Consider the following 23588-nt stretch of genomic DNA (forward strand, 5'->3'; position numbering starts at 1 on the left):
CAGGGCTGCTTGCACACTCAGAGTCATGGCACTGGGGGGGTCACATTCAGGGGAAGCAGGACCTCACGCAGAGTCGGTCACACTCTGGCTAGGGCCCATTGCACAAGACGCGAGCGGCAGAGCCCCACCTGCACAGCACGAGACCCTCACCTGTCCAACCCCACAGCCGTAACCCAACCGTGGGTGCTACAGCCAATCATTAGCCGGGCATGGCATGGTGGCAGCTGTTTGCACCAATGGGCGCGCAGTCTCCTCCAGCCAATAGGCGGCAGCCCCGGGCCTCCTCCTCCTCCTCCTCCTCCTCCCGCTGGAGCCGGCTGCGGGGGCGGCTTCTCGCGAGGCTTCGCGGGGGCGAGGTCACATGGGGCCCTCTGGGCCTATCAGCGTGGCGAAGCGTGGAGCCGCCGAGGCTCCCGCCAAATACGAGCGGGAGAAGCTGGCGCGCCCCGGTCCTTGCGGCCGCCGGGGGAGGAGCCAGGGCCGCGCTCCGCGGCCGGGATATGGCAGGTACGGGCCGGGCGGAGGGGGAGCGGGGCTGTGGCGGGGGACGGAGCCCGGGCCGGGCGGAGGGGGAGCGGGGCTGTGGCGGGGGACGGAGCCCGGGCCGGGCGGAGGGGACAGCCCCGCTCCCCCGGGGACGGCACCCGGCTCCCCTCACAAGGCCGGAGGGTGGGTCGGGAGCGGCCCGGGGTTCTGTTCCCGGCTCTGGGGCCTTGGGCCCCCTCCCGTACATCGGGGGCGAGACCACCACGGCAAAGCGCCCGGAGACCCTCGGGTGCGAGGGGCGCGATGCGCCCCCCATGGCGCAGCCTAGCTGTTGGGGGGCCGTACGTGGAGCTAATAGCCCTGGCTGGAAGAGGGAGGCGGTGGTTCCCATCTGACGGGCTACCGGCCCTGATCAAGGGTAGTCCACTGGCCCCTTTGCCAGAGTCGGGCTGCTCCACCTGGCCCCTCTCACTCCCTTTTCCCACAATTTGGGGAGAAGGTTGAATTTCCAATTGTTGATCAGTCAACAGGGTCTGGCCCTGTAAAACCTCCACTCTCCAATAGTCATCCTTTGGATGCTGGCCTGGTTGCCCTTCTCCACTTGTGATTAGGACACGGAGATCTTATTCCTCTATCCCGCAGAAAATTCTTCTCTCTAATGATGCAGCTGGTGATAGACCGACGGCATAACACGAATATTTCCTGAATCTGTAAGAAATGTGAGCGAAATGTAAATGTGTGTTTGTTTTCTACTTACAGCCATGGAGTGCAGAGACAAACCAGTTATTCCCACAAGGAAACTAGTGCAAGGTAACTTTCGGGAAGAGGGCTGGAGACTTGTTCCTGACCCAACTTGCTTTCTAAAATAGTCTACATCAAATGTTGCATAGACTTGTTAAACCAATCCTGTTCAGTATATGTAGTAACTTCACTTTTGAGCCAATAAAGGATTTCCTTGCACTTTTAAGAACCCATTAACTTTCATTTAATTTGTTTAGTTTCTCCCCCTGCTGATCTGTATGATTTTACTAAAGTAATGAAATCTTACTATTTCAGCACGGTTGCCTTTCAAGCGTTTGAATCCTGTACCAAAGGAGAAATATGACACAGGCATGGAAGTCAAGAAAGCAAAGAGCTCACAAGATGTTGTTGGTCAAAATAAAGATTCCAATCTAGATACATCACATGCATCCTTGGACAATATGGAGAATGACTGCCAGTTGGATTCTGAAATGCAATTCACTCCCAAACTTGTTAACGGAAAGGGTCCGTTAGATAACTTTGTACAGAAAAACATGAAAAATAACATGAGAGAAACTGTACTCATATTTGACTTGACAGAGGACTCTAACCACACACTAAGTGATGGCCTAGACCACAGTAAATTAAATTCAGAAGCATCTTCATCTGTAGCGACAACTAATGGTATGATAGAAGATACAAACCAGTCGACTCCATTAAAGCCTGTTCAGAATGCCCAAGTGGATGTTTCAATGGATACCAATCCATCTTATGAAGCTACTGCAAATAAGTATGAAGACTCAATAGATGTAACTAAATCCTGTTCTGAATTATCAAATACACAGTATAATAATTTGGAGAATGAGAGTGAACTCAAGGGTGTTATATTTGAGGGGAAGATGCCTGTAGTAGTTCTGGAGGATATTATGACTGTGAGATCTCCCCATGTTGTGTCTTTGGAAGGAAGTATGACCTCAGAAAGTGAGACCATGGAATCTTCTCCTGAAGGAGACTCTATACTTACTAATTCCTCATTAAGCTCCCCCTCTTCTACCAGCTCACCTGAGGCACAGAACAGGAGTGATACTAGTCCTTTAGCTGCTTCAATACCTGTTCGGAAGGTTGGTTTTTTGTTTTTAAATGTTTGTTTCATTTGCATGTAGCTAGCATAGTCTCCCACCACAAAATCTATCCTAGGATTTTTTGTAATCCCTTTGTTCTACCATTTCAAGATGTTAAAGGTCATGGAAAGAGTTCTGAAAAGTATTGTAAGTTGATATACTTTTGCAAAAAGCTCATCACTCTTATAGTGAGCAAGATTCTCGAATGTTGACTCTTTTAAGGCAGAGAGCTGGATTCTTAGCTATTTCTAAAATGAGTAGTTAAAATGTGCATAATCAGTGCATCTTGAGCTGTATATTTTAATGTTATCACAGGTATATTTACGTAACTTAGTCATGAAGCCCTGTGACTTTACACCTGGGTATAATATGTGGGTAAACAGCAGAGTTCAAAGATAATTGTCTATGTAGGATATTTTAAAATCTTACCTTTTATGAAGTTGTCGGAATTGTAAGTCCTCCTATATATACAAGATTGAGTTTTAGGTTGTGGAAGAAGCTGTTCAAGTGTGCAAAATACTGCTTTTTTTTTTTAAGTAATATTTATGTAAAATTCCTTGAAGGATAGAAAATGTTCAAACTGCAAGCCTTATTTCAGAAGAATATAGCTACAAATCCATGTGCTGTGTGGGGGTGGGAAGAGGGCAACTCAGACTACTTTTCTGCATCTCTTAAAACTAGTGTGCAAATCTTGTGCTGTCAGCCATCTTGTTAAAATATACACCATCTGATCATGTGCAGTAATCCATTGCTTGACTTTTTTTCCTAAAGCATTAGTACAAAACGATTTGAGGCACCTGGTGCTGACTGACCAACAGCATCAAGAGTGGAATATAATAGTAAATACACATCTACACTAATTAAGCTTCACGGTAGCTTCATGTGTGTTAATTTTTATGCACTCATTGAATTAGTTTCAACTCAGACTTCTGTTCTAGTGATTGTTAGAACCTTTACAGCACCATGATTTTTGGCAGTGCACTGAGAGGGTAGCTTGGGTTTTTGAAACTGCAATCTGCGCGAATAGTGCTCAAACAATTAATCAAATGGTTTGAATAAAGTGGAGAGGTGAATAGGCTTTTCTGGAATCTATCAACTGAGATGTAAAGTGGGAGTTTCTCTTGCATGAAACACAAAGACCTGATGCTTAATATTGTTGAACCAGAGCAGACCTTGTAACTATGCTTTGGGCACTGCCATCTCCTTCAGTGCAAAAAATATGGTAGACTATCTGGTCTGTGTATTTGTTTAGTTCTAGCTACCACTTAATTTTGTAATTGTTTTTCTAATAAAGAGGTTCAGGGCTAGGGTGTGGGTACTGCTCTATGAAGAAAGATTGTGAGCAAAATGTGTAGCTTGGCCAAGTGATTTGAGGGAGTGGGGAGGAGGAGGGACACACATATGCAACAGAAAGGTCTAAACACTGAGAATGGAGAGAAATTATTTAGGGGGATACAAAGGAGTAATAGGATACAATTAAATGGCTCATAGTCTAATACCAGAAACTTACTGATGAATTAGACTGTGGAATAGCTTCCCAAGTGAGGTAGTAGAAGCTCAATTACTGGGGATATCCTAACTGGATTGGAAAAAACACTAAAGTGTACTATTATGCATTGGCTGGGGTTTGGACTTCATGAATGTTACATCTCTTCCCTTTCTAATTTCTGTTACATCAGTGGCTTGTGTTTTAGCTAGGAAAAAAACAGTTATTGAGTTAAGTTACAAGTAGGTTTGGCAGAATTAAATTTTATTTTATTTTTTTTATAATTTTGATGGATATCAGTTTTTTTTTAAGAACTTCTTTTTTTATCCATTTACATTTTCACAGTTGTGGGAAATTATGGGAGGATCTGACTAGTTACTTAATGACAATAGACTTTAAGGTTCAAAAAGTTAAAACTTTATAACCATTAAAACACAAATTGGCAATGTTATATGTCAAAATATACAATGTAAATATCCTTAAATTTCAGAGGTAGTCAATAGGTGGACTGCGGGCCAAATCTGGACCACCAGATACTTTTTGAACGGATCCTGAAATCTTCTTTTTTTTTAAACTTTCTCTGGAATCTGGACCTTAATTATACATTGACCAAGAAATTTGGACCCTGATAGTCTATTTTTTATCTCCTAATTTCTCAAGCAGCATTTCTTTCTTTGCCTAACTGTAAATTTTGATTATAAATGGAAATATTTTGTGTACAGTGAAATTGATGCTTACCAATTAAAATGTAATCCTTCCAAGCCTAGTTAAACTTATGATCCTGATCCCTGAATTGACAATATGCTCTTATCTAGTACTATAAACTTGTCTGATACCATACTTGTAACAAACGTGAAGTACTGCCAGTATAACCTTATAGGGTAAATGTACTTCGCTTTTGGCATAATATGGTGATAAACCACTGTTTTTAAACTAAAGCTCCACTTGGAAATCTTGCCACAAAACTGCCAGTGTAATGAAATAAAGGATTTTCGGAGGGGGGTAACCTGCATTCCACAAACTTCAAAATAAGGTAAAATGTCATATCCTTGGTATTTTAATTGAATGGAGCTTTTGCCAAAAATGGGGAAAACAGCACATACTACAGTGTCTGTTCTGTGTGTCCTGGTATTGGCTTCTTTACAAAGTTGCATTAAATGTGTTTAAAAAAAAATGTAAATATGGCTTTACCGACCCAAAGGACCTTATGGCAAGGACTGCATCCTTTCTTATACAAGGCTGAGTGCAGGACTATTGCTTGGTTATACTGCATAAGCATACATCTTTCCGAATAGGAAACTGGGTATTGAATGAGAAAAACATTGTACTACCTGATCTGTATTGAGAAGCCTAGAAAAGGAGAGAATAGAGGGATTTAGCAAAGCTAACTAAACTACATAAAATACTACAGACAAACTTAATCCATTTAATCATCATGTGAATTACATTGTTTGGTATTCCACAGTTGCCTATACAGAAATGTATACATGTCTAAAACAAGCATAGATGTATTGTTTGGTGGAAGGGTAAGAACGAGAGGGGCCTTTCTTCTCTCTGACAACTTCTTGTCTCATGGTTGTTAAGGACACTCCTTTTATTTGGGTAATGAGGGTCCAAAATCCTGGCACAAATCAGTGGCATACTAGAGTAAAATATTGGCAGTAAGTAGGATCTAACTTTGCTACAGCTTTGGCTCCCCTTGTTATGTTTTAGTGATTTATAGTGGCTTTGTGATTGACTTCTGCTCTTTTATATGTACAAAAATAAAAACATATTTTGGTTTTTTAAATATACCATGGTGAGGGTACATTAGAGAAGAATATACTAATGCTAAAGTATGCCGAGTAGTAATATAGCATAAGCTTCAGTTTGCAATAAATTCTTATAAATACATGCTTGGTAAATCAGTCTGGCTAGGAATGAAAAGAGCTGAAACCTGCTTCCTAATCTGTAGGAATATTTAACCTATCAAACATGCTGTTGGAGGTCTAAAATTACAGCAAGTTTTGGTTGAGCTCTTCTGGAGAAAGTGCTCTAGGAATTGAGGTACTGAGAATGATGTAGACAGTATGAATCTAAAAACATCTGTACCTTCTAATTTCAGGTGCATCAGAAATTCCTCAAAGGTTCTGCGGAGAAGGAGAAGCTGAGATCGCAAAGAGTAAGGCATTTTCACTGACCTAGAAAGTTTACCTGCTGTGCTTTTTGCGTTGAATAGTAAGCAAAGCCTTTTGCGTTTCCTTTTGGTCCACTTTAACACCTCTCTTCCTGCTTCTCCAGTTCTTCTAACTAAGGGTACATCTACACTACAGGGGGGAGTCGATTTAAGATACGCAAATTCAGCTACGTGAATAGCGTAGCTGAATTCGACATATCGCAGCCGACTTACCCCGCTGTGAGGACGGCGGCAAAATCGACTTCTGCGGCTTTCTGTCGGCGGCGCTTACTCCCACCTCCGCTGGTGGAGTAAGAGCGCCAATTCGGGGATCGATTGTCGCGTCCCGTTGGGACACGATAAATCGATCCCCGAGAGGTCGATTTCTACCCGCCGATTCAGGCGGGTAGTGTAGACCTAGCCTAAGGAATGTGGAATCTTTATGCATGCAGTTAAAAGTTCTTGGCTTGTCCTGAAATTGCCTAATGCATGAGTAGTAGCTTTGCTTATCTCCTGTGTGATATGCGCTATAATATGAATTAAAGAAAAACGTAGGTATGTTTCCCACTGACTTCAGAAATGCTGAGAAGGATTCTTTATTTTCCTCAAACTTTTTAACTGACTATATAGATACTCTCTCGTCATATATTTCTGCCAAACGGCTTGGAAATCCTGAAGAACCTTTGCTCTAGGGCCGCCTCCTTCAACATTCTTCCTCTTTTCTTGACAGCTACAAATGATGTCCAGTTTCCATTAAAAAAAAAAAATCTGACAGTGGCCTGCTTGCCTGTGTGATTTGCTGGGTGAGCTGGCAGGTACTGCTCCAGGCAGCATTTGTGAGCTGCATCCTATATCCATTAGAAAGCTGCTGGTCAGCTACTCCCTTGTAGTGTTATGGTGCTATCATGTAATATCACTTCCATACCACTCTTTCCTGTAATGAAGTGCTAATATAAAGCCCCTGATTAAATAGACTTTTATGCATAATCTGCAACAAATATTTACTTTGTTGCATGCTGGAACTAGACTGGCGCTGGAACTAGACTGGCGCTGGAACTAGACTGGCGCTGGAACTAGACTGGCATTTTGCCAGAAGCTACTAAAACAAGCATCACGTATAAGCACCTATCATGTTCTCTCAGTAACTTGGTTACAAGATCTAATGATGGCCTGTCCCTGTTTCATATAAGCTACATTAACATTGTAGTTTAGATGGAGTTTGGGACAGACTTAGAAATCTTGGCTTTTTATATGCAACATACTTTGTGCCAACAATCTGTTGTACTCTCGCATTCCATATATACATACTCCTACTTTCAGACATTTGATTGGGCTGAGTGAAAGCCTCTCTAGTGCACCGCTCCTGCTGTTTATTTATATATAAAGGTTTGCTGTTATCTAGACAACTTACAAAGCCACGTCGGCCAATAAATCTTCAGAGGATTGAGTCTTTCTAGCAGTCAATGAAGTTCTTATCAACACATTCTTTATAGGATTGCTGCCATAGACATAATTTTGTATCAGTTTGTCAGACTTCTGTTGCAGATATCTGTGCAGCACAAGCTTTGCTTGGTAAATACAGGCATCTGCTGGAGGCCTGAAATGTGAACTCAGTAGACAGAAGCTAGAAACTGACAGTATGGGGCATTTGGATGTCTAAGTACAGATTTCCTTAGCTCCCAGATATAGCATGTGCATGTAGTGCCATCAAACAGGGGCTATCTTGGGATCTATCGCTGTACTAAACATAACACAACCTCAGAATATTTCAGTAGATGCTGCAGCTGAGAAAAATAGCTCAGGCTTGCCTCAGGATATTCTAATGTAAGTTCTAACATCACTTATGTTTGCCTTCCCTACTCCTCCCATAATACTACTTAGATCAGTGGTCCCCAACTTTTTTCGTCTGGCAAGTGCCAGACGACAAGCCACAGGGGACTGTGGCGGCAGACAAGCATCCGCCAAAATGCCGCCGACAAGCGGCAACGTCAATAGGCGTCGCTGCCGAAATGCCGCCGACAAGCAGTGTCATCCAGAGGCGTCACCGCCAAAAATCAGCGGCATTTCGGCGGCGGCACCTCTGGATGACGCTGCTTCTCGGCAGCATTTCGGCGGATGCTTGTCCGCCGGCCAGTACGCAGGCGCACTTAGATGTTGGGGTCCCCTGACTTAAATTATCATAGCAACCCAAGGTGTCAAATTACCTTAAATGAACTGATGAACCAGTAAAAATGTCTCCTTGCTTTTAGAATTATATAGGAAATAAAATATCTGCATAATGCAAATGGTGGTGGTCATCATGTTTTTAGGAAGTAAAGTGGGTCTCCTTCAGAAACTCCATCTGGATATGAAAGTGATTTCTAATTGGGTTTTCACATTAGGAATTTCTAACAGTAGGTAGCCATAAATGAAAATAAGAGCATGAAAATGCAGTACCTAATAGGATATGTATTTCCCCAAATATCTTTTAAAAACTACCATAATCAAATCTAGAAAAGTCTTTCTCTTGTATACTTAAATTTCCATAAACAAATATGTATTCTCAGACTTAATAATTAAAACATACAACAAAATTGAACACAAACTTCCTTCAGTATGCAGAACATGATTAAAACACTGTACAACTGACAGGCCCGTTGAGGAGGGGAGAGGGAGCCAAACCCATTAATCAACAGGTGTTTGAGGACCAGCTTCACAGAATGGTTTAGCTTGCCCAGGCAACTAATGACAGTACGTAAATCCTCTAACTGTCTTACTCCTCGCTGGTAACCTGAAACAAAACCAGGCCACAGGCTAAACACTCAGTGCAAGAACTTACACCAGTAACCCAACAGCACAAACAGTTGTGCTAATCTATTCTTTTGATACATAGCTGCATAATATGCATGACAGGGACATTTATTGAACTGTTTGTTTGGCAACTAGGATCAAGAACGTGCAGATAAGCTGCAGAAGTTGCAAGCAGAAAAGGAGGAAAAAGGGAGGCTGAAAGAAGAGGCAAAAGCCGCAAAAGAGCGGGCCAAGGAAGAGGCAAAGAAGAAGAAGGAGGAAGAGAAAGAACTGAAAGAGAAGGAAAGGAGAGAGAAAAAGGAAAAAGATGAAAAGGAAAAGGCTGAGAAGTTACGAGTGAAGGAGGAAAAACGCAAGGAGAGACAGGAAGCTTTAGAGTAAGTGATTTGTGTCCATAACTTGTATTGTCCTAGAGTTGTACAGGTTTAAAGGTGCTTGTAGAAATAAGCTATCAACATTAAGGGGTTGCGCTGATTTAACTATCTGTTTCTAAATAATTTTAGTACCAGTTTTAACTATGTGGACCTGCCCTTAGTCTTAAGAATTTTCTACTTGAATGCAGATGATAAACTGAGCTCCTACTTTGAAATGGCTGAAAAGAGGTTTCGTGCTTCACCTGAGGTTTTTCCTCTTCATGTCATGGCTGGGGAATGTCTCTTTTTAAAAAAGTGTTTTTATGTTAACCACAAATCCCTCTTCTGGATGTTGGAGTGAGTTGAAAATGGATAACTAGTAATGTAGACATGGTTGAACATATAAACTTCCAGTGCAGAAGACATGAATAGGCTTTTGTTCCACATTCTTGCTGGTTTTGATCAAATGAATGGACTGCCCTTTTGTTCCATTTGTACAATGGGTCTTGGTCCATGACTGGACCTCGTAGGCTCTACCACAATACGAATAATAAATACTGTCACCTTAATGACTTGTGTGGTAACTCCTTAAATTAACTTTATATTTTAAAGGGCAAAACTTGAAGAGAAAAGGAAGAAAGAGGAGGAGAAACGGTTAAAAGAGGAGGAAAAGGTAAAAATTTCTTGTTTTATTTTGGAGTTTTGCTGTCCCTCTAATGCTTTCTATCTAGGTTCTTGTACTGGAATTGGAGACTGCTAGTGTCCTTGATCACCCTGACACCCACATTTCCCTTGCTAGAACATCCAGAACATGGCTTCCAATATCCCCCTATCCCCCTCTTTGAATCTCTCCATTTGCTCTCCCTTCTCCATTGCATCAAATTTGAACTTCTTGTGTTCTTATTCAAAGTGCTATGTGTTCAATCTAGTCTTATTGCACTACTCCACCAGTGATGCCTTGGTGCACCTCTATCCATTGCTCCCATCAGTGCTGTGGCCTTTGTTCACACTTGTCCATCTCCACCTTCCTCTCCCCAAAAAATATAAAAGCTTTCTCTGTTCTGGTCTGTCAAGCTGCTGCCCTGTCCATAAATCCTTGCGGAACTTGCCTCTTTCGACAATGCTCACAAATCATGCTGCAGCATGGAGTTGTTGGCCTTCTCGTTCTTGTTTGTGAAGGAGTATCTGGGCCAGTATGGAAATTATGACCTTTCAGGTCTCTGGGCTACAAATGGGGAACAGTGGCAATATGGAAATCCTTCCAAAAGTCACTGGGGAGCAACTCATGTACTTGCTCAGAGGATATTGTGATGGGCTTTTGACAGATCTTTCATCCAAAGCTCTCATAACCCATCCTCTGAGCAGGATAACAGTACAAGCCCTCCACCAAAGCACCATTCTTCCCACTCAAATTCTGACACAGGCACTCAAGTGATGAATTTAAAGCAGGAGAAAAGAGAACTGGAGCAACCCCTCATCCGAACACCTAGCCTCTTTAGCCTGCCCACTTGTTTTGTTGTGTTCAGTTATAGGATTCCAACACAGGACAAGGCAATAGTAGTACATTCATTTGTTATTGGTCACTATTGGTGTCCAAATTTGTACTAGGTGTTTCACAGAAAGCAACAACCTTTGTTAATGTTTCGTTGTATTACAGGAGCTGAGCAAAAAGACCAAACCCCTCACTCCATACCTCATCCTGGACTTTAGTGAGCTAAAGAGTGTAACCCCTGTTAAAGACTGGGCCATATTAATGTTCATTTAATAAGTTGATAACATGTATTTCAACCCTCTAATTCCAGCGCATTAATGCACAGAAGGCAGAAATCACCAGGTTCTTTCAGAAACCAAAGACTCCACAAGCCCCCAAGGTCAGTTATTGCTAATCATTTTCTTTATTTCTCTGCTTCATTTACTATCTTCTGAACCAACACACTAGTTCTGTTAATGACATGCATCCACACCTTTTTCTTTTCAAGTGAACAAACTTGAGGACTGACTTCTAATTTATTTTAAAAAGTGATGGCTGTGCATCTGTGGTTAGACAATTGAAAACTTTGTGGCTGATGCTGTGAGGGACAGAATTGTAATCTCTTATGGTAGAGATCATACTTCTTGCCAGTTATACTGAAAATCCATGACTCGTTTAATAGTTTTTTCCAGGAATGATTACAAGACTTTAATTCTCCTCAAGGGGATCTGCTGAACTCACAAATAAGAAGTATGTAATCCGGGATAGTCAATAGGCAGACCGCAGGCTAACTACTGACCACCAGATGCTTTTGAACAGACCCCAAAATGTTTTTATTTATTATCATTATTGTTTTTAATTATTTTCTTTGGAGTCTGGACCTTGACTGTGCCTTGGCCAAGAAAGTTGGACCTTGACAAAAAATAGATTACCCCTGATCCTAGCATCTCTTGAAATATCAAGACTTTAGATTTAACTCAAATGGGCTAGTGCTGCTGTTTTTCAGATGCTGATGGATTCAGACTTTAACATTTCTAAACGTACTTTTAATTTCAGACCCTTGCTGGCTCCTGTGGGAAATTTGCTCCCTTTGAAATTAAAGAGAACATGGTCCTGGCTCCACTCTGTCGTGTTGCCTTTGATCAGGACCTCTCAGATCAGTTAGATCAGCTCCTACAAGCACAGAATAATGACATTTCTTTCTTGGAAGAACTAAAGTGCCGCAAGCCACATAAATCTGGACCTACCATTGTCTGTTACCGCAGTGCTGACATAGTCAACAGGTTAGTCTGGGGCTTGGGGTTGCTGTTCACTTACATACCAACTGTGAAAACAGTGTTGGAAAATGGTTTGCACCAACAGCAGTGATCACACCAAAAAGTGGGGTTTTTCTTTTAAAATAGTCCTGTATGAGCTTCGTCACCACAGGAAGCAATGTATTGTGATGCAGATTTCCTTGATTCCATACACAAGCTCACAAATCCTTCTCCGCAGGGAGTCTTGCACTTGAACAGTGTCCAGTGCAGAAAGGGAGCGCTCTGTTTGCTTCATCTAGGGTTTTGTCTACATTGGCACTTTCATCAAAACTTTTGTTGCTCAAGGGTATGAAAAAACACCCCCTTGAACGACAAACGTTTTAATGACAAAGCGAAGCTACCAGCCCTCGTTGGAGGTGGTTTTATTTTGTCACTGGAAAGCTCTCTCCCGGCGATAAAGAATGGCTACACTGCAAACCTTACAACGGCGCAGCTGCAGTGGCACAGCCGCCATGTTGTAAGGTTCGCTGTGCAGACCTAGCCAAAATAACATGGCTTTAACAAATAGGTGCCGTCAGATAGTTAAACCAGAGCTGCTATCACACACAGGTTGGTGTCGTTATTTAGGGAGGGACCCTGGCCGGGATAGAAGCTTTGTCCTTGCAAGCAGACGGTGGCGAAGTGTCGTTAATTCAAACACTCTAGAATTGTTTGAGACTGCTGAACTGAAGAGGGTCTCTCAGGCCTTTAAGTGATGTCTGTGGCTTCTCTCTGAGCAGCAGTGGAGTGTGAAACCACTGAGGGCTGTGTTTGTTTCAACAGTGATGTGGTGATAGTGGATAGCTGCAAAATGGACAATGTTCCCGAAAGGAAGAAGTTTGGCAGGATGAAACTCCTACAGTTTTCTGAGAATCATCGACCTGCGTACTGGGGCACATGGAATAAGAAAACCACTGTCATTCATCCCAGGAATCCCTGGTCAAAGGACAGTGTAAGCATTTCACAATCAGCATGGTCTTACCCATGCCTTACTGATTGCTCTCTTTCAATTCTGAAGCAGACCTTGTCTCCAAATACCCATGCGTTCTTCTCTTGCATTTCACAGACCAGTTGTCATTTATTCCCTCTTGCTGCTGTTTGAATTGTTGCATGAACTCTTGCATTGCTCTCTGAGTTCACTGACTGAGTGGTGACGGGGACATTTCTCATTACAGAAACTGCTCGACTATGAGATAGATAGTGATGAAGAGTGGGAAGAGGAAGAACCAGGAGAATCTCTCTCTCACAGTGAAGGGGTGAGGATTTCCTGCGCTAGCCAGCCTTAAAGTTATGGAGATGATTCAAAAGAAACATAGCTGTCATAGTGGACTGAAGCTTTGTTGTTGTTAGTTTCAAACCAGACAAATGACGCTTTTTTCTGAGACTGTTCACGTCTGGATTCTTGCTGCTTGTTGAAACTCTTGCTAGGTGATTTATAAAGTGCAGTTTCTAGTAAAGTTAACTTTATCTTCAGGATGATGATGAGGAGGGAGGAGAAGATGAAGATGATGATGATGGCTTTTTTGTACCCCATGGGTACCTATCGGAGGATGAAGGAGTGACAGAAGTAAGTGAACTGAGTGACCATGGGCCTCAATTTCCTTGTTTCCCAAATGTACTGTGTAATTCGTTGCATACCTTTCAGGAGGGCACTGCTGGGTTGGCTCAAATGTCTAAAGATTTGGGCGCTGTTCTCATTGGTGCAAACTGCATGCTTTGCTAGTTGGTAGAGGAGAGGCAGCCTGCTTGGAATAGGACGGGTCTGCTTATCTGTTTAACAAAGAAATGAAATGTATACTTCAGCCTTTAATACTAGCACACTCTACAGTCAGTTAGCATATCGGTGTCTTTGCACTTCCAGATAGGTATATACTGCAGCATTTTGATCCAAGCAGGGGAGAACAACATTGGATAGAGGCAGTTTTATTCACTTACATCCCTCTTTGTTACAATCAGAGTTTAATATGTTGTATGGCCATATGAAAATCCAAGAAAGCTCTTCTATGGTGAGTGGAGTAGAGGAAGGTTGAGCTAGGAGAAGGAGCTACCAATAGCATATAATGATTTCTCCCACCTCTCTAATAGCACATTTGTATAGTGAGTGGTAGTTAGAGGAGCATTTGAAATACCTGTAACACTGTAGTGAAAGACAATGCTGATCGTAAGCTTCTGCCCAGGATGAAGAGGGTGAGTTAGAAATTCCACCAGACCAAAGGATGACACACTTTGCTGTATGGGCAACGTAAAACCGAATGCGAGGATGTTCTCTCCTCAGCGTGAAAACCCACAGCTAGGAATATTCCAGCCAGAAGAGAGGAAATAAGCAGCTCATAATGGTCTCTTTAGCCTGTTGGTCTCAGGGAAAATGTGTAACATCCCAGGAAAGCTTCTACAACAGGGTGACCCTACACTTGGAAGCTTTACTTCTAAACAGCTTATAAAGAGACATTCATCAGGAATGGGCTGAAATCCCATCCTTGAGAGTAAGGATGCCAGGGCTTCCCATCTAGTGTTTGATTTTGAGATATAGGTATACCTATATACACTCTCTTTTAGAAGAGTTGCAATTTTGAAAACTTTATGTTGTGGCAATGTTTTTCAATGGATATGGGACTCAGGAAACCAGTGTTCTAGTCTCAGCTCAGCCACTGGCCTACTGTGTAATTTTGATTTACATCCCCTCCCTATGCCTCAGTTCTCCATCTGTAAATGGGGATATTTCCTGCCTATGTGATTCATGGATGACAAGCTCTGTGACAGCTAGATAGTTAGTGAATCGCCACCTGACCATCAGAGATTGATAATAGGGGTTTTTCTGGCACTTTTACTGTGAAGCTGTGACAATACTATTTCTCAGCATTGTATGGGTCTATTCATTTGATAGCTTTCCTCCCGAAGTATTTCCTTCAAACATTGTACCTCATACTTCTGATTTCTCATAGCTCTGAACACACCATGAAGCAGAAGTGAGGGAATTTCAGTTTTTCTGGAATTAGTGAGTCAGAGGCTTTTCTTGACTTTCAGGAGCATGATCCAGAAAATCAAAAAGTTCGTCAGAAGCTGAAAGCAAAGGAGTGGGATGAACTGATAGCCAAGGGGAAGAGGTTCCATGTTCTTCAGGCTGTGAAGATTGGCTGTATCTGGGAAACAGAAGAAAGCAAAAGCAGTGCCCATGCAGACCTAAAGGTGCTTCAGCAGTTTGCAGTTTGTATTCTGGATTCATCTGTTGCCGAGGAAGAGCAGATGCAGAAAACAAGCAAAAAAAGGACAAAAGACCAGCAAAGTAAGACTGGGAAGGGCCAAACCTTTGTGATTTTTGCCTAGTCGTAAATCAGATGTCGCCTGCGAGGAAACCCCTCACGTATCCAATCTAAGTTTGTTTAAAATTCAAAATAACGAATAGTGTTAAATGACTAGTGTGAAGTCTGAAATATTTGCACGTGAACTTGGTGGAAACTTTTCCATGCTGGGTAGTTCTAACTATGTTCCATCTGAAATCTGTTGCTTGCTTTAAATGCTGGAGCCTTTTGCTGAGAAAAAGATTAGAAAATAAGACCATTTTGAGTTCAATTATATCCCTATATACTATTCATTGACTATTAATTAATGCTAAAGAGGCAGAACTCCTTAACAGAAAGGATGCTAATACCATGAAAACAGAGGGAGGGCTAGCGCAGGAGATGGAGTTGGACCTGTGGGTTCTATCCCCAATTGATACTGATTTGAGTTTAACAATACTTTTTTCCTCTCTGTAAAATGGTGGGTATAATACCATACTGGGCTGTTGCACTGCTTGCATTCCAAAATCCCTTTAAGCAAAGTGCTCTCCCCATGTACTCTGAGTGACCACAACCCTTGTGTGTGGGTTTTTTGGTAACAACTGCTTAGTTTATATCAGTGAGTCAATGACTTATCCTGAGCTCTAGGCATATATACCAGCTTGCCTTCAAAAACATACATGCAATCGTCTTTCTCTCTCCAGTCCTGGGACAACTGCTTCCGCTGCTCCATGGGAATGTCAATGGAAGTAAAGTGATCATCCATGAATTCCAGGAGTGTTGCCGCCAAGGACTGTTCAGTGAAACGGCCCTTGCCCCAGATATTAGTGATGCTAGTCCTACAAGTCCCAACACTTCCCGCCCGCAGACTCCAGTCAACGAGGACTCTGCTATCCCTTCCAAAGCCAGACTAAAGCGAATTATTTCAGAGAACTCTGTGTATGAGAAGAGACCTGAATATAGGATGTGTTGGTATGTCCACTCAGAGGTGCTGAAAAGCTTTGACCAAGAGCACCTTCCTGTTCCTTGTCAGTGGAACTACATCACACCAGTTCTTTCTGCAGCCAAGGAGGACAATAGCAGCGTACCAGGAGTGACAGTGATACAAACCACTCCAGTTTCAGTAAAGAGGAAGTCAACAGGAAGCATGTCTATCACCAAGTTCATGAAAAAACCTAGGGATGCAGAACAGGTGAGTTCCTTTAAGAACATTCTAACTTTATGTAACTCAGAAGAGGATGAGAACTTTTAACATAAAATAGTGATGATCTAACTAGGCAAGCCTGGATCTCCTTATAGATGGCAAAATGCTAGTTTTGCAGAGGGGAATATTGTCATGAATTTCATTGCAATGAATCCCTTATGGGATGGGGTGGCAAGAGAGCGGAAGCTGATACATATTCAAATTAATGTAAGATGCTGCTTTGGAGTTCTAGTTTTCAAGTTGAATAGGAAGTTTAATTTAAAATATTGGCAACTTTTCGGTCCCTCCACTTTCCCCTATGTGGGTAATGATCACCTCCAAACCACAAATGTTTTCTGAACACCTAGCTAAACCTGCTTATACTGCAGATCTCATCTTATATGCATGCGAAACAGTACATTCTATCGCTGTCAGATATCCTCCTTGCCGCCTAGCCTTGACTCACTACTCTCACCTCTTGCTCTCTGTTACAGCTTATGTTCAATACATACAAGCAAGTACCTGTGGACTAAATCCTTAACTGTTGCTTGTAAGGCCTCATAGCACTGTAGATCGGCAAAATATACACACCAAGGTAACTGTCAAGACAATCTAGTAAGCTTAGAAAGTCCTAGAGTACAACATGAAACATGAGGCAAAACTGAGTGCTTATAATGTGCTCTCGTTTTAGGCTACATGTTTCCTTCTGCTCTCTTCCCTGCTTCTCAATGTAATTGCAGATTTTAATAAGAATTTCAGCTGTTACATTGCTCTTAAATTTCACTTTCAAGATGCATGGGTCCTAAACATGCCTCTCAACACGTGGCGTACCTCATCTCGTGTAGTAAATGCCGCCATAGCAACTATGTGGGTGAAACTAGACAATCACTATGCTCTCGAATAAACTCTCATAGGAAAATAAGACCAATACCATATCACCTGTGGGTGAACACTTTTCACAAAGCGATCACTATAGCTGACCTCTGTCCTCAAAGGAAACCTGCACAACACTTTCAACAGACAAGCCTCGAAGCTTAAATTAATAAATGTACTAGATACTAAAAATCATGGACCGAAAAGACACTGGATTTATGGCTGCTTATAATAATCTATAACCCATTAAGAGCCCCCTTTCCTTTCCTTCCTGTGACTGGAGGGGTATTAATGGGCCACTTCACCCTGAATGGTCCCTTGAAATGTGATAACTACTTAGGCTAAACAATCTGTTCCATCTTGTATTTAGCTGTGACACTTTGTCAGTTTCTCAGACCTGAAGAAGAGCTCTGTGTAATAAAGGTATTACCCACCTTTGTCCCTGTCATATCCTAGGACCAACAGGACTACACCAACGCTGCATACTTTTATTAGTTATTTCAAGAGATGTCTATTTGTAAGTCCAGTTAAAAGCTAGAAAAGATTGTGTTCATTAAAGCCACAATCAGGGCTTTAACTTCTGTGTATCTTAATTATCTTCCCAGCTCCCAGAGTGTCTGCTCTGAGTCTGGGGCAATAAAGAGGGAGTTAAAGGTTGTTTTCCCATTCAGTGCTGTCAGGGGCTTGCCTATGCACAGAATGGAACAGAGGTAGAGCTTTGCTCAGCAGACCGCATGCATTTCTTGTCCCTTTATCTGCAAGCTTGGGGAGAGAAGCTGTGACTGAAGCTCCTTCCTCTACTTACTACCATCTTACTCTTAGCATGTTGGGCCTCTTTCTCTTCCTCCTGCATGTGAAGCTGCTGAGTAACACCATTTTGGAGGCTTGCACTGAAGCTGTTCCTGCCCCCAGAGTTCCATCTGGCTATTGACTGGCCTACACACTGAGTAAGACAGAACCTAAAACCTCTGCTTGGTATTCACTCAAGCAGTTAACTATGGGCCATGATCCTCCTGCAAGAGGAAGGGAAGAAGGGGGAGACTGAGGGTACTGGTAAACAGTATTATTCTACAGACCCTCTAAAGCTCTGGATGCTGCTAAAGGCAACTTCTTAAAGTAGAACTCAATACTCGGGACACCGTGCAGTTTGGAACAAGGTGCAGAAAGCTTTCAGAAAGAATATTTGCATTAGTGCCTTCAAGTCAACTGCTGCTCTGTCTTATTGTTCCTCCCCTCAAATAGGGTGGGTGCTTGTGGGAAAAATCAAAATTAGATTGTTTGGATCCGTGCAGCCATGTCTCAGTGAAAATACCTTTCAGTAAGCTGTCTTCTTTTCCCTCTTCTTACCTAGTCATCCTTCTGCTATCATGATATTCCATCATGCTTTCTGGATCTGTCTTCCAAATTCTGGTGCTCTTAAGTTGAACTCTTTAAGTTGAAGAGCAAGAGAAAGTCACTACTATAACTGAGAACCAGTGCACATGTGAACAAACTGAATCTTGGTTAATGCATAGCTTTAAATTAAAACATGAAGGATATTGTCAAATCTAGGTTTTTCTCTCTAAATCCAGGAAAAATAATAGAAGCAATTCACTGTGGAGTAAGCACAACATCCCTCAGTTCCTTTAATTCCACTCTTGTGCTCCCTTTGGCTCAAAAGCAGCAGTCACCACTGTTCTCATTACTGTTCTATAAAAAAGGAAAAATGAGTTCCTTTTTAAACACTGAAAAACAAATCCTGAAGGGGAAATTTTGGTAGGAAAATTATAATTTTCATATAATTTTATGATTCCCTATTGAAAGCAAGAAGAAACTTTTAAAATGTTTTAATTTAAAAATGAAAGTGAAACTTCCCTTTCAGAACAAAGCTTGAGATTGTTTCAGCTCAGGGTGAACAGTTTGTACCTTCCTTACACACAAGGCAATGAATAATAGCCCCTATGTTTTAGCAAGCAGTTTTTTGATACAGCAACTTGTGTAGCAGGAAATCTGAGAGTAATATAGATGCTGACTTTTGACAAGGGGCCCAGGCTGTGTGTGAAGTCAGATTAGTTCATCCCTGGGGAACATTAAGTCCAGCTTTGTTCAGGATCTCCTGAAAGCACTGTAAGAAATGCTCACTATAGAAAGGCTTGAATTTCTTTCTGTGCTGCCTAATCCACTGGAGAACTTGTTCTGATCGTTTTGCATGTTAAACAGTCACTGGCAGACTTAGTCGCTACTACCTCTGGTGCAGCTTTTTGATTTCTTTAAAGGCTGAAGCGGTGGAAATGGATGGGTTCCAGGCCGACACTGAAGAAGAGGAGGAAGATGACTGCATGATTGTGGACATACACCCAGGGAAAGGTGAGAAATGATCTCTGACAAATGGCTTTTGACAGATTGGCTCCCAGGAGCCACCCAGTGAAACACTGCTTAACAGGCTAGTAAATTCAGCAGCATGTGAACAGGACATACAGCTAACACCATTGCTGTTCTTCCTACCATTATTCCCATCTGGGCTAGTTCATTTTGCATAACACCTACTATTGACACCACCTCTGTTAGTGCTGCTGTCACCCTCCCCAGTCCACATTTGCTCTTCGCTCCCAGATGCCAAGTTGTCCTAACCTTGGCTGAGGGTTTTGCTGCCTGCTCTTCTATAACACTTCCCCACACCACTTAATAGGTCCCAGACCAGCAGACCTTACTAGTGCTCCATCCGTCTCCCTCCTCTAACCACTCCTGCCATTTCAGAGACAAGGGGCGTGAGGTAATATCTTGTATTGGACCAACTTCTGTTGAGGAAAGAAGCTTTCGAGCTACCCAGAGCTGTTGTCTGAAGAAGAGTTCTGTGTAGCTCGAAAGTTTCTTTTTCCTCAACAGAAGTTGGTCCAATAAAAGATATTCCTCACCCACCTTGTGTCTCTAAGAGCCTGCGATCAACATTGCTACAATACTACTGCGAATTTCCCATTCCAGTCGGTACTAAGCTGGACCTCCTCTTTACTGCCCTGCTCAGTGCTTTGGTCAGTCATCTGGATTATAATCACTCCTCGTGCCAGGAGGAAAAAGTGACCTCTGCACCCCCCCCCAAAAAAAGGTCAGGGTTGGGTGAGGATATGCCAAGAACAGTCTGGAAACACTTTGCACTTATGCAAATTGCTTGAGAGTTGGTTTTGGCTGCTAGGCTAATTATCACTGATTTATACTGGTAGATAAAACACACTACTTTTCCCAAAGAAGGGGAGAACAATCTTCAACAGAACAAATGAAACCCTGACAATACACCGCCTGCACAAGGTGCTATGCTTGCTGAGAACTGTGAATGCCTGGCCTTCTGCATGTTCAGAAGTGCAAACGGTTAACACAAGAATCTCTCTAAGGTTGTGTAGGCTTTTGCTGCAGGACCTTTACCGACCTGGTTTTGCAAAGCATTACGCATACACCCTCTTTGTGGTGGTTCTCCTCATGGAAATGCGGCTAGGTAATAAGCAGGGCTCCTGTTTGGCAGATGAGGAATCCCATCCTTGCCGCAGAATTCTGCTCCAGAATCTGAGTCATCATTTATATGCTGCTTTTTTTAGATCTTGTTGTGAAAAGGACCTTAAGAGTATGAGTCAAGGCAATATTTACAGCCTTGACATAGTAGCTGAGGGGGTGGAACTGCTTCTTTCCTCTCACTGGGGTTTTACCTGAACCCTGAAGTTAATTTCATTAAGTATTTCTCTGTGGGTCAGTTAGTACAAAACAATACTACAGCTGTCCCTTACATGGTTGTCTGAGCCTTCAGTTCCCCTAATGACTTCTGCAATGGAGCTCATCTTTGTAAGACTGTCTCTGCAGAGCCCCAGTGTAGAAGTTACCTGGCGCAGATGCGGGGTGAACAATGTTCCTTGATTCTACATTCCATAGACGGAGGGTATTAAAATGTCCCACCCCTTTGAAAAAACAAGGAGTCCTTGTGGCACCTTAGAGACTAACAGATGTATTTGGGCACAAGCTTTCATGGGCTAGAACCCACTTCATCAGATGCATGGAGTGGAAAATACAGTAGCAGGTATATATACATAGTACATGAAACAGATGGGAGTTGCCTTACCAAGTGGGGGGTCAGTCTAATGAGACAATTCAATTAGCAGTAGAATACCAAGGGAGGAAAAATCACTTTTGTAGTGGTAATGAGGGTGGCCCATTTCAAACAGTTGACAAGGTGTGAGTAACAGTAGGGGGAAATTAATAGGGTAAAATTAGGTTTTGTAATGACCCATCCACACCATCTTTATTCAGGCCTAATTTGATGGTGTCCAGTTTGCAGATTAAATTCCAGTTTTGCAGTTTCATGTGGGAGGCTGTTTCTGAAGTTTTTTTTGTTGAAGAATTGCCACTTAAGTCTGTTACTGAGTGACCAGTGAGGTTGAAGTGTTCTCCTACTGGTTTTTGATTCTTGTAATTCCTGATGTCAGATTTGTTTCCATTTATTCTTTCGCGTAGAGACTGTCCGGTTTGGCCAATGTACAGGCAGAGGGACATTGCTGGCACGTGATGGCATATATCACATGGGTAGATGTGCAGGTGAATGAGCCCCTGATGGTGTGGCTGATGTGGTTAGGTCCTATGATGGTGTCCTTTGTATTTTCCACTCCGTGTATCTGATGAAGTGGGTTCTAGCCCAGGAAAGCTTATGCCCAGATAAATTGGTTAGTCTCTAAAGTGCCACACGGACTCCTCGTTGTTTTTGCTGATTCAGACTAACACAGCTACCACTCTGAAACCTCCCACCCCTTTGAGTCATCTGTTCTCTACCAGCTGGAACTGTCATGGTACCATCCTCCCCTTTTTTCTGTTGCTTAATAGACAGTATTTTTAAACATTAGGTACGTTAAGATAAAATTGTGTGCATTATTTGAAATGCACAGCGAGATTCTTTGCAGTCCCAAAAAAGCAGAGCACTTAAAGGCTCTAACCTCTTGTGCTGAGAAATAGGGCTCTTTCTGTTCAGGGTTTCCTCTAAGGACTTCTCTAAACACAAACTTGAACTGGTTTGACAGTGATTTTTTTAAGTAGTAAATAAATCCGTGCAAAAGACTGGATGACCATTTTAGGTGTAAACAGAATTTATTTGGGCTAAGTTTGTCCTTTACAGTTAAATCAATCTAAAATCAGCCACTGAAAAGTGTCTACATGGGCTTGTACCAGTAATGCATACTTTTGAGTAGACAACCCCGAAGACTTGAGGTATGTCTACACTACCCACTGGATCAGCGGGCAGCGATTGATCCAGCGGGGGGGGGGGGGGGGGGGGGTCGATTGATCACGTCTAGTCTGGACATGATAAATTAACCCCCGAGCGCTCTCCCATCGACTCCTCTACTCCACCTCTGCGAGAGGCGCAGGCAGAGTCGATGGGAGAGCGGCCGCAGTCGACTCACCGCGGTGAAGACACCACGGTAAGTCTATCTTAGTACTTCGACTTCAGCTACGTTATTCACGTAGCTGAAGTTGTGTAACTTAGATTGATCTCTTCCCCCTTCCCTCCCTCTCTCCCTCCCCAAGTGTAGACCAGGCCTCAAACAGAGCCTCTAACCCTAACTACACTTTTTAATGAGGATATATTGCAGGTGCTGAGTTGCACTGTATTAGTTGTGAAAGTGTAAAACATTTTTCTACTTCACAGATTCTACATCTGCAATTACTGAAACTACTTCAGAATCAGATGGTGCAATGGAGATTGTCCCTATGCAGAAGGCTATTGCAGTTGGCCCATCGAACGCAGTTTGATACTTAATACCTACTAACCCCCTCTGTATGTATGTAGAATTTTTAGGATTTTAAACTTGTGTATCTTTGTACAAGATACTTGAAAGTATTCCATATTTCTTGTAAAGAGAAGACAGCACTTTGGTCTAAAGCAGAACAGATGAAAGCTTGAAAATTTTAGTTTTAATATTTTTAGCTAAAAATATTGCATATTAATCTGTCTTTAATAAAGCATTATTGAAATTGATATTTTGTATGAAAGTATCTAACTTGTGCTCGCTAAGCAAAGTTAGCTGTGTGATCTTGCAAATGTAAGCTTAAGACTTGCCTATGGGCATTAGTCTGTTCATAATTCTGTATAGCATGGCTTTTGGGGCATAAATGGTGACGTGTACAATTATATTTGAATTTATGCTACCATTATTTTGTCCTGTTTCTGGTCTGCCTTTCATCACTACCAGGGATGACTGTTCTGTGGGGGGAAGAAGAGAATGTATGTGAGGTGATATAGGCCAGTGTTTCTCAATGACTGGTTCATGGGCTGGCACTGGTCCCTGAGATCTCCCTGACACTAGGAAGGCAGCAAGTTGGCCCCTGGCATCAAAAAGGTTGACACA

At 42.4% G+C, this 23588-nt stretch overlaps 1 protein-coding gene across 1 annotated transcript; it reads left to right on the plus strand.

The window, feature by feature from the left end:
- The first annotated feature begins 209 nt into the window (after positions 1 to 209).
- On the plus strand, positions 210 to 23391 carry CHAF1A (chromatin assembly factor 1 subunit A). The gene is made up of 15 exons (XM_008168838.4): positions 210 to 507; positions 1246 to 1296; positions 1543 to 2348; positions 5939 to 5995; positions 8915 to 9156; positions 9745 to 9805; positions 10935 to 11003; positions 11660 to 11886; positions 12682 to 12850; positions 13074 to 13154; positions 13373 to 13465; positions 14923 to 15181; positions 15881 to 16368; positions 19488 to 19578; positions 22889 to 23391. Exons 1-15 carry the CDS (start codon positions 210 to 212, stop codon positions 22990 to 22992), a joined length of 3096 nt encoding a protein of 1031 aa, XP_008167060.2. The 3' UTR covers positions 22993 to 23391.
- Positions 23392 to 23588: the final 197 nt, after the last annotated feature.

This window comes from Chrysemys picta, chromosome 25 (genome assembly GCF_011386835.1).
Source record: "Chrysemys picta bellii isolate R12L10 chromosome 25, ASM1138683v2, whole genome shotgun sequence".
Lineage (NCBI taxonomy): Eukaryota > Metazoa > Chordata > Testudines > Emydidae > Chrysemys > Chrysemys picta.

Excerpts from the sequence above, each read along its gene's own strand:
- CHAF1A (XM_008168838.4), top strand. The coding sequence starts at position 210 with ATGGCATGGTGGCAGCTGTTTGCACCAATGGGCGCGCAGTCTCCTCCA. Across the intron at positions 1,297-1,542 it reads CACAAGGAAACTAGTGCAAG|CACGGTTGCCTTTCAAGCGT; the intron begins GTAACTTTCGGG and ends TTACTATTTCAG. Across the intron at positions 5,996-8,914 it reads AGAAGCTGAGATCGCAAAGA|GATCAAGAACGTGCAGATAA; the intron begins GTAAGGCATTTT and ends TTTGGCAACTAG.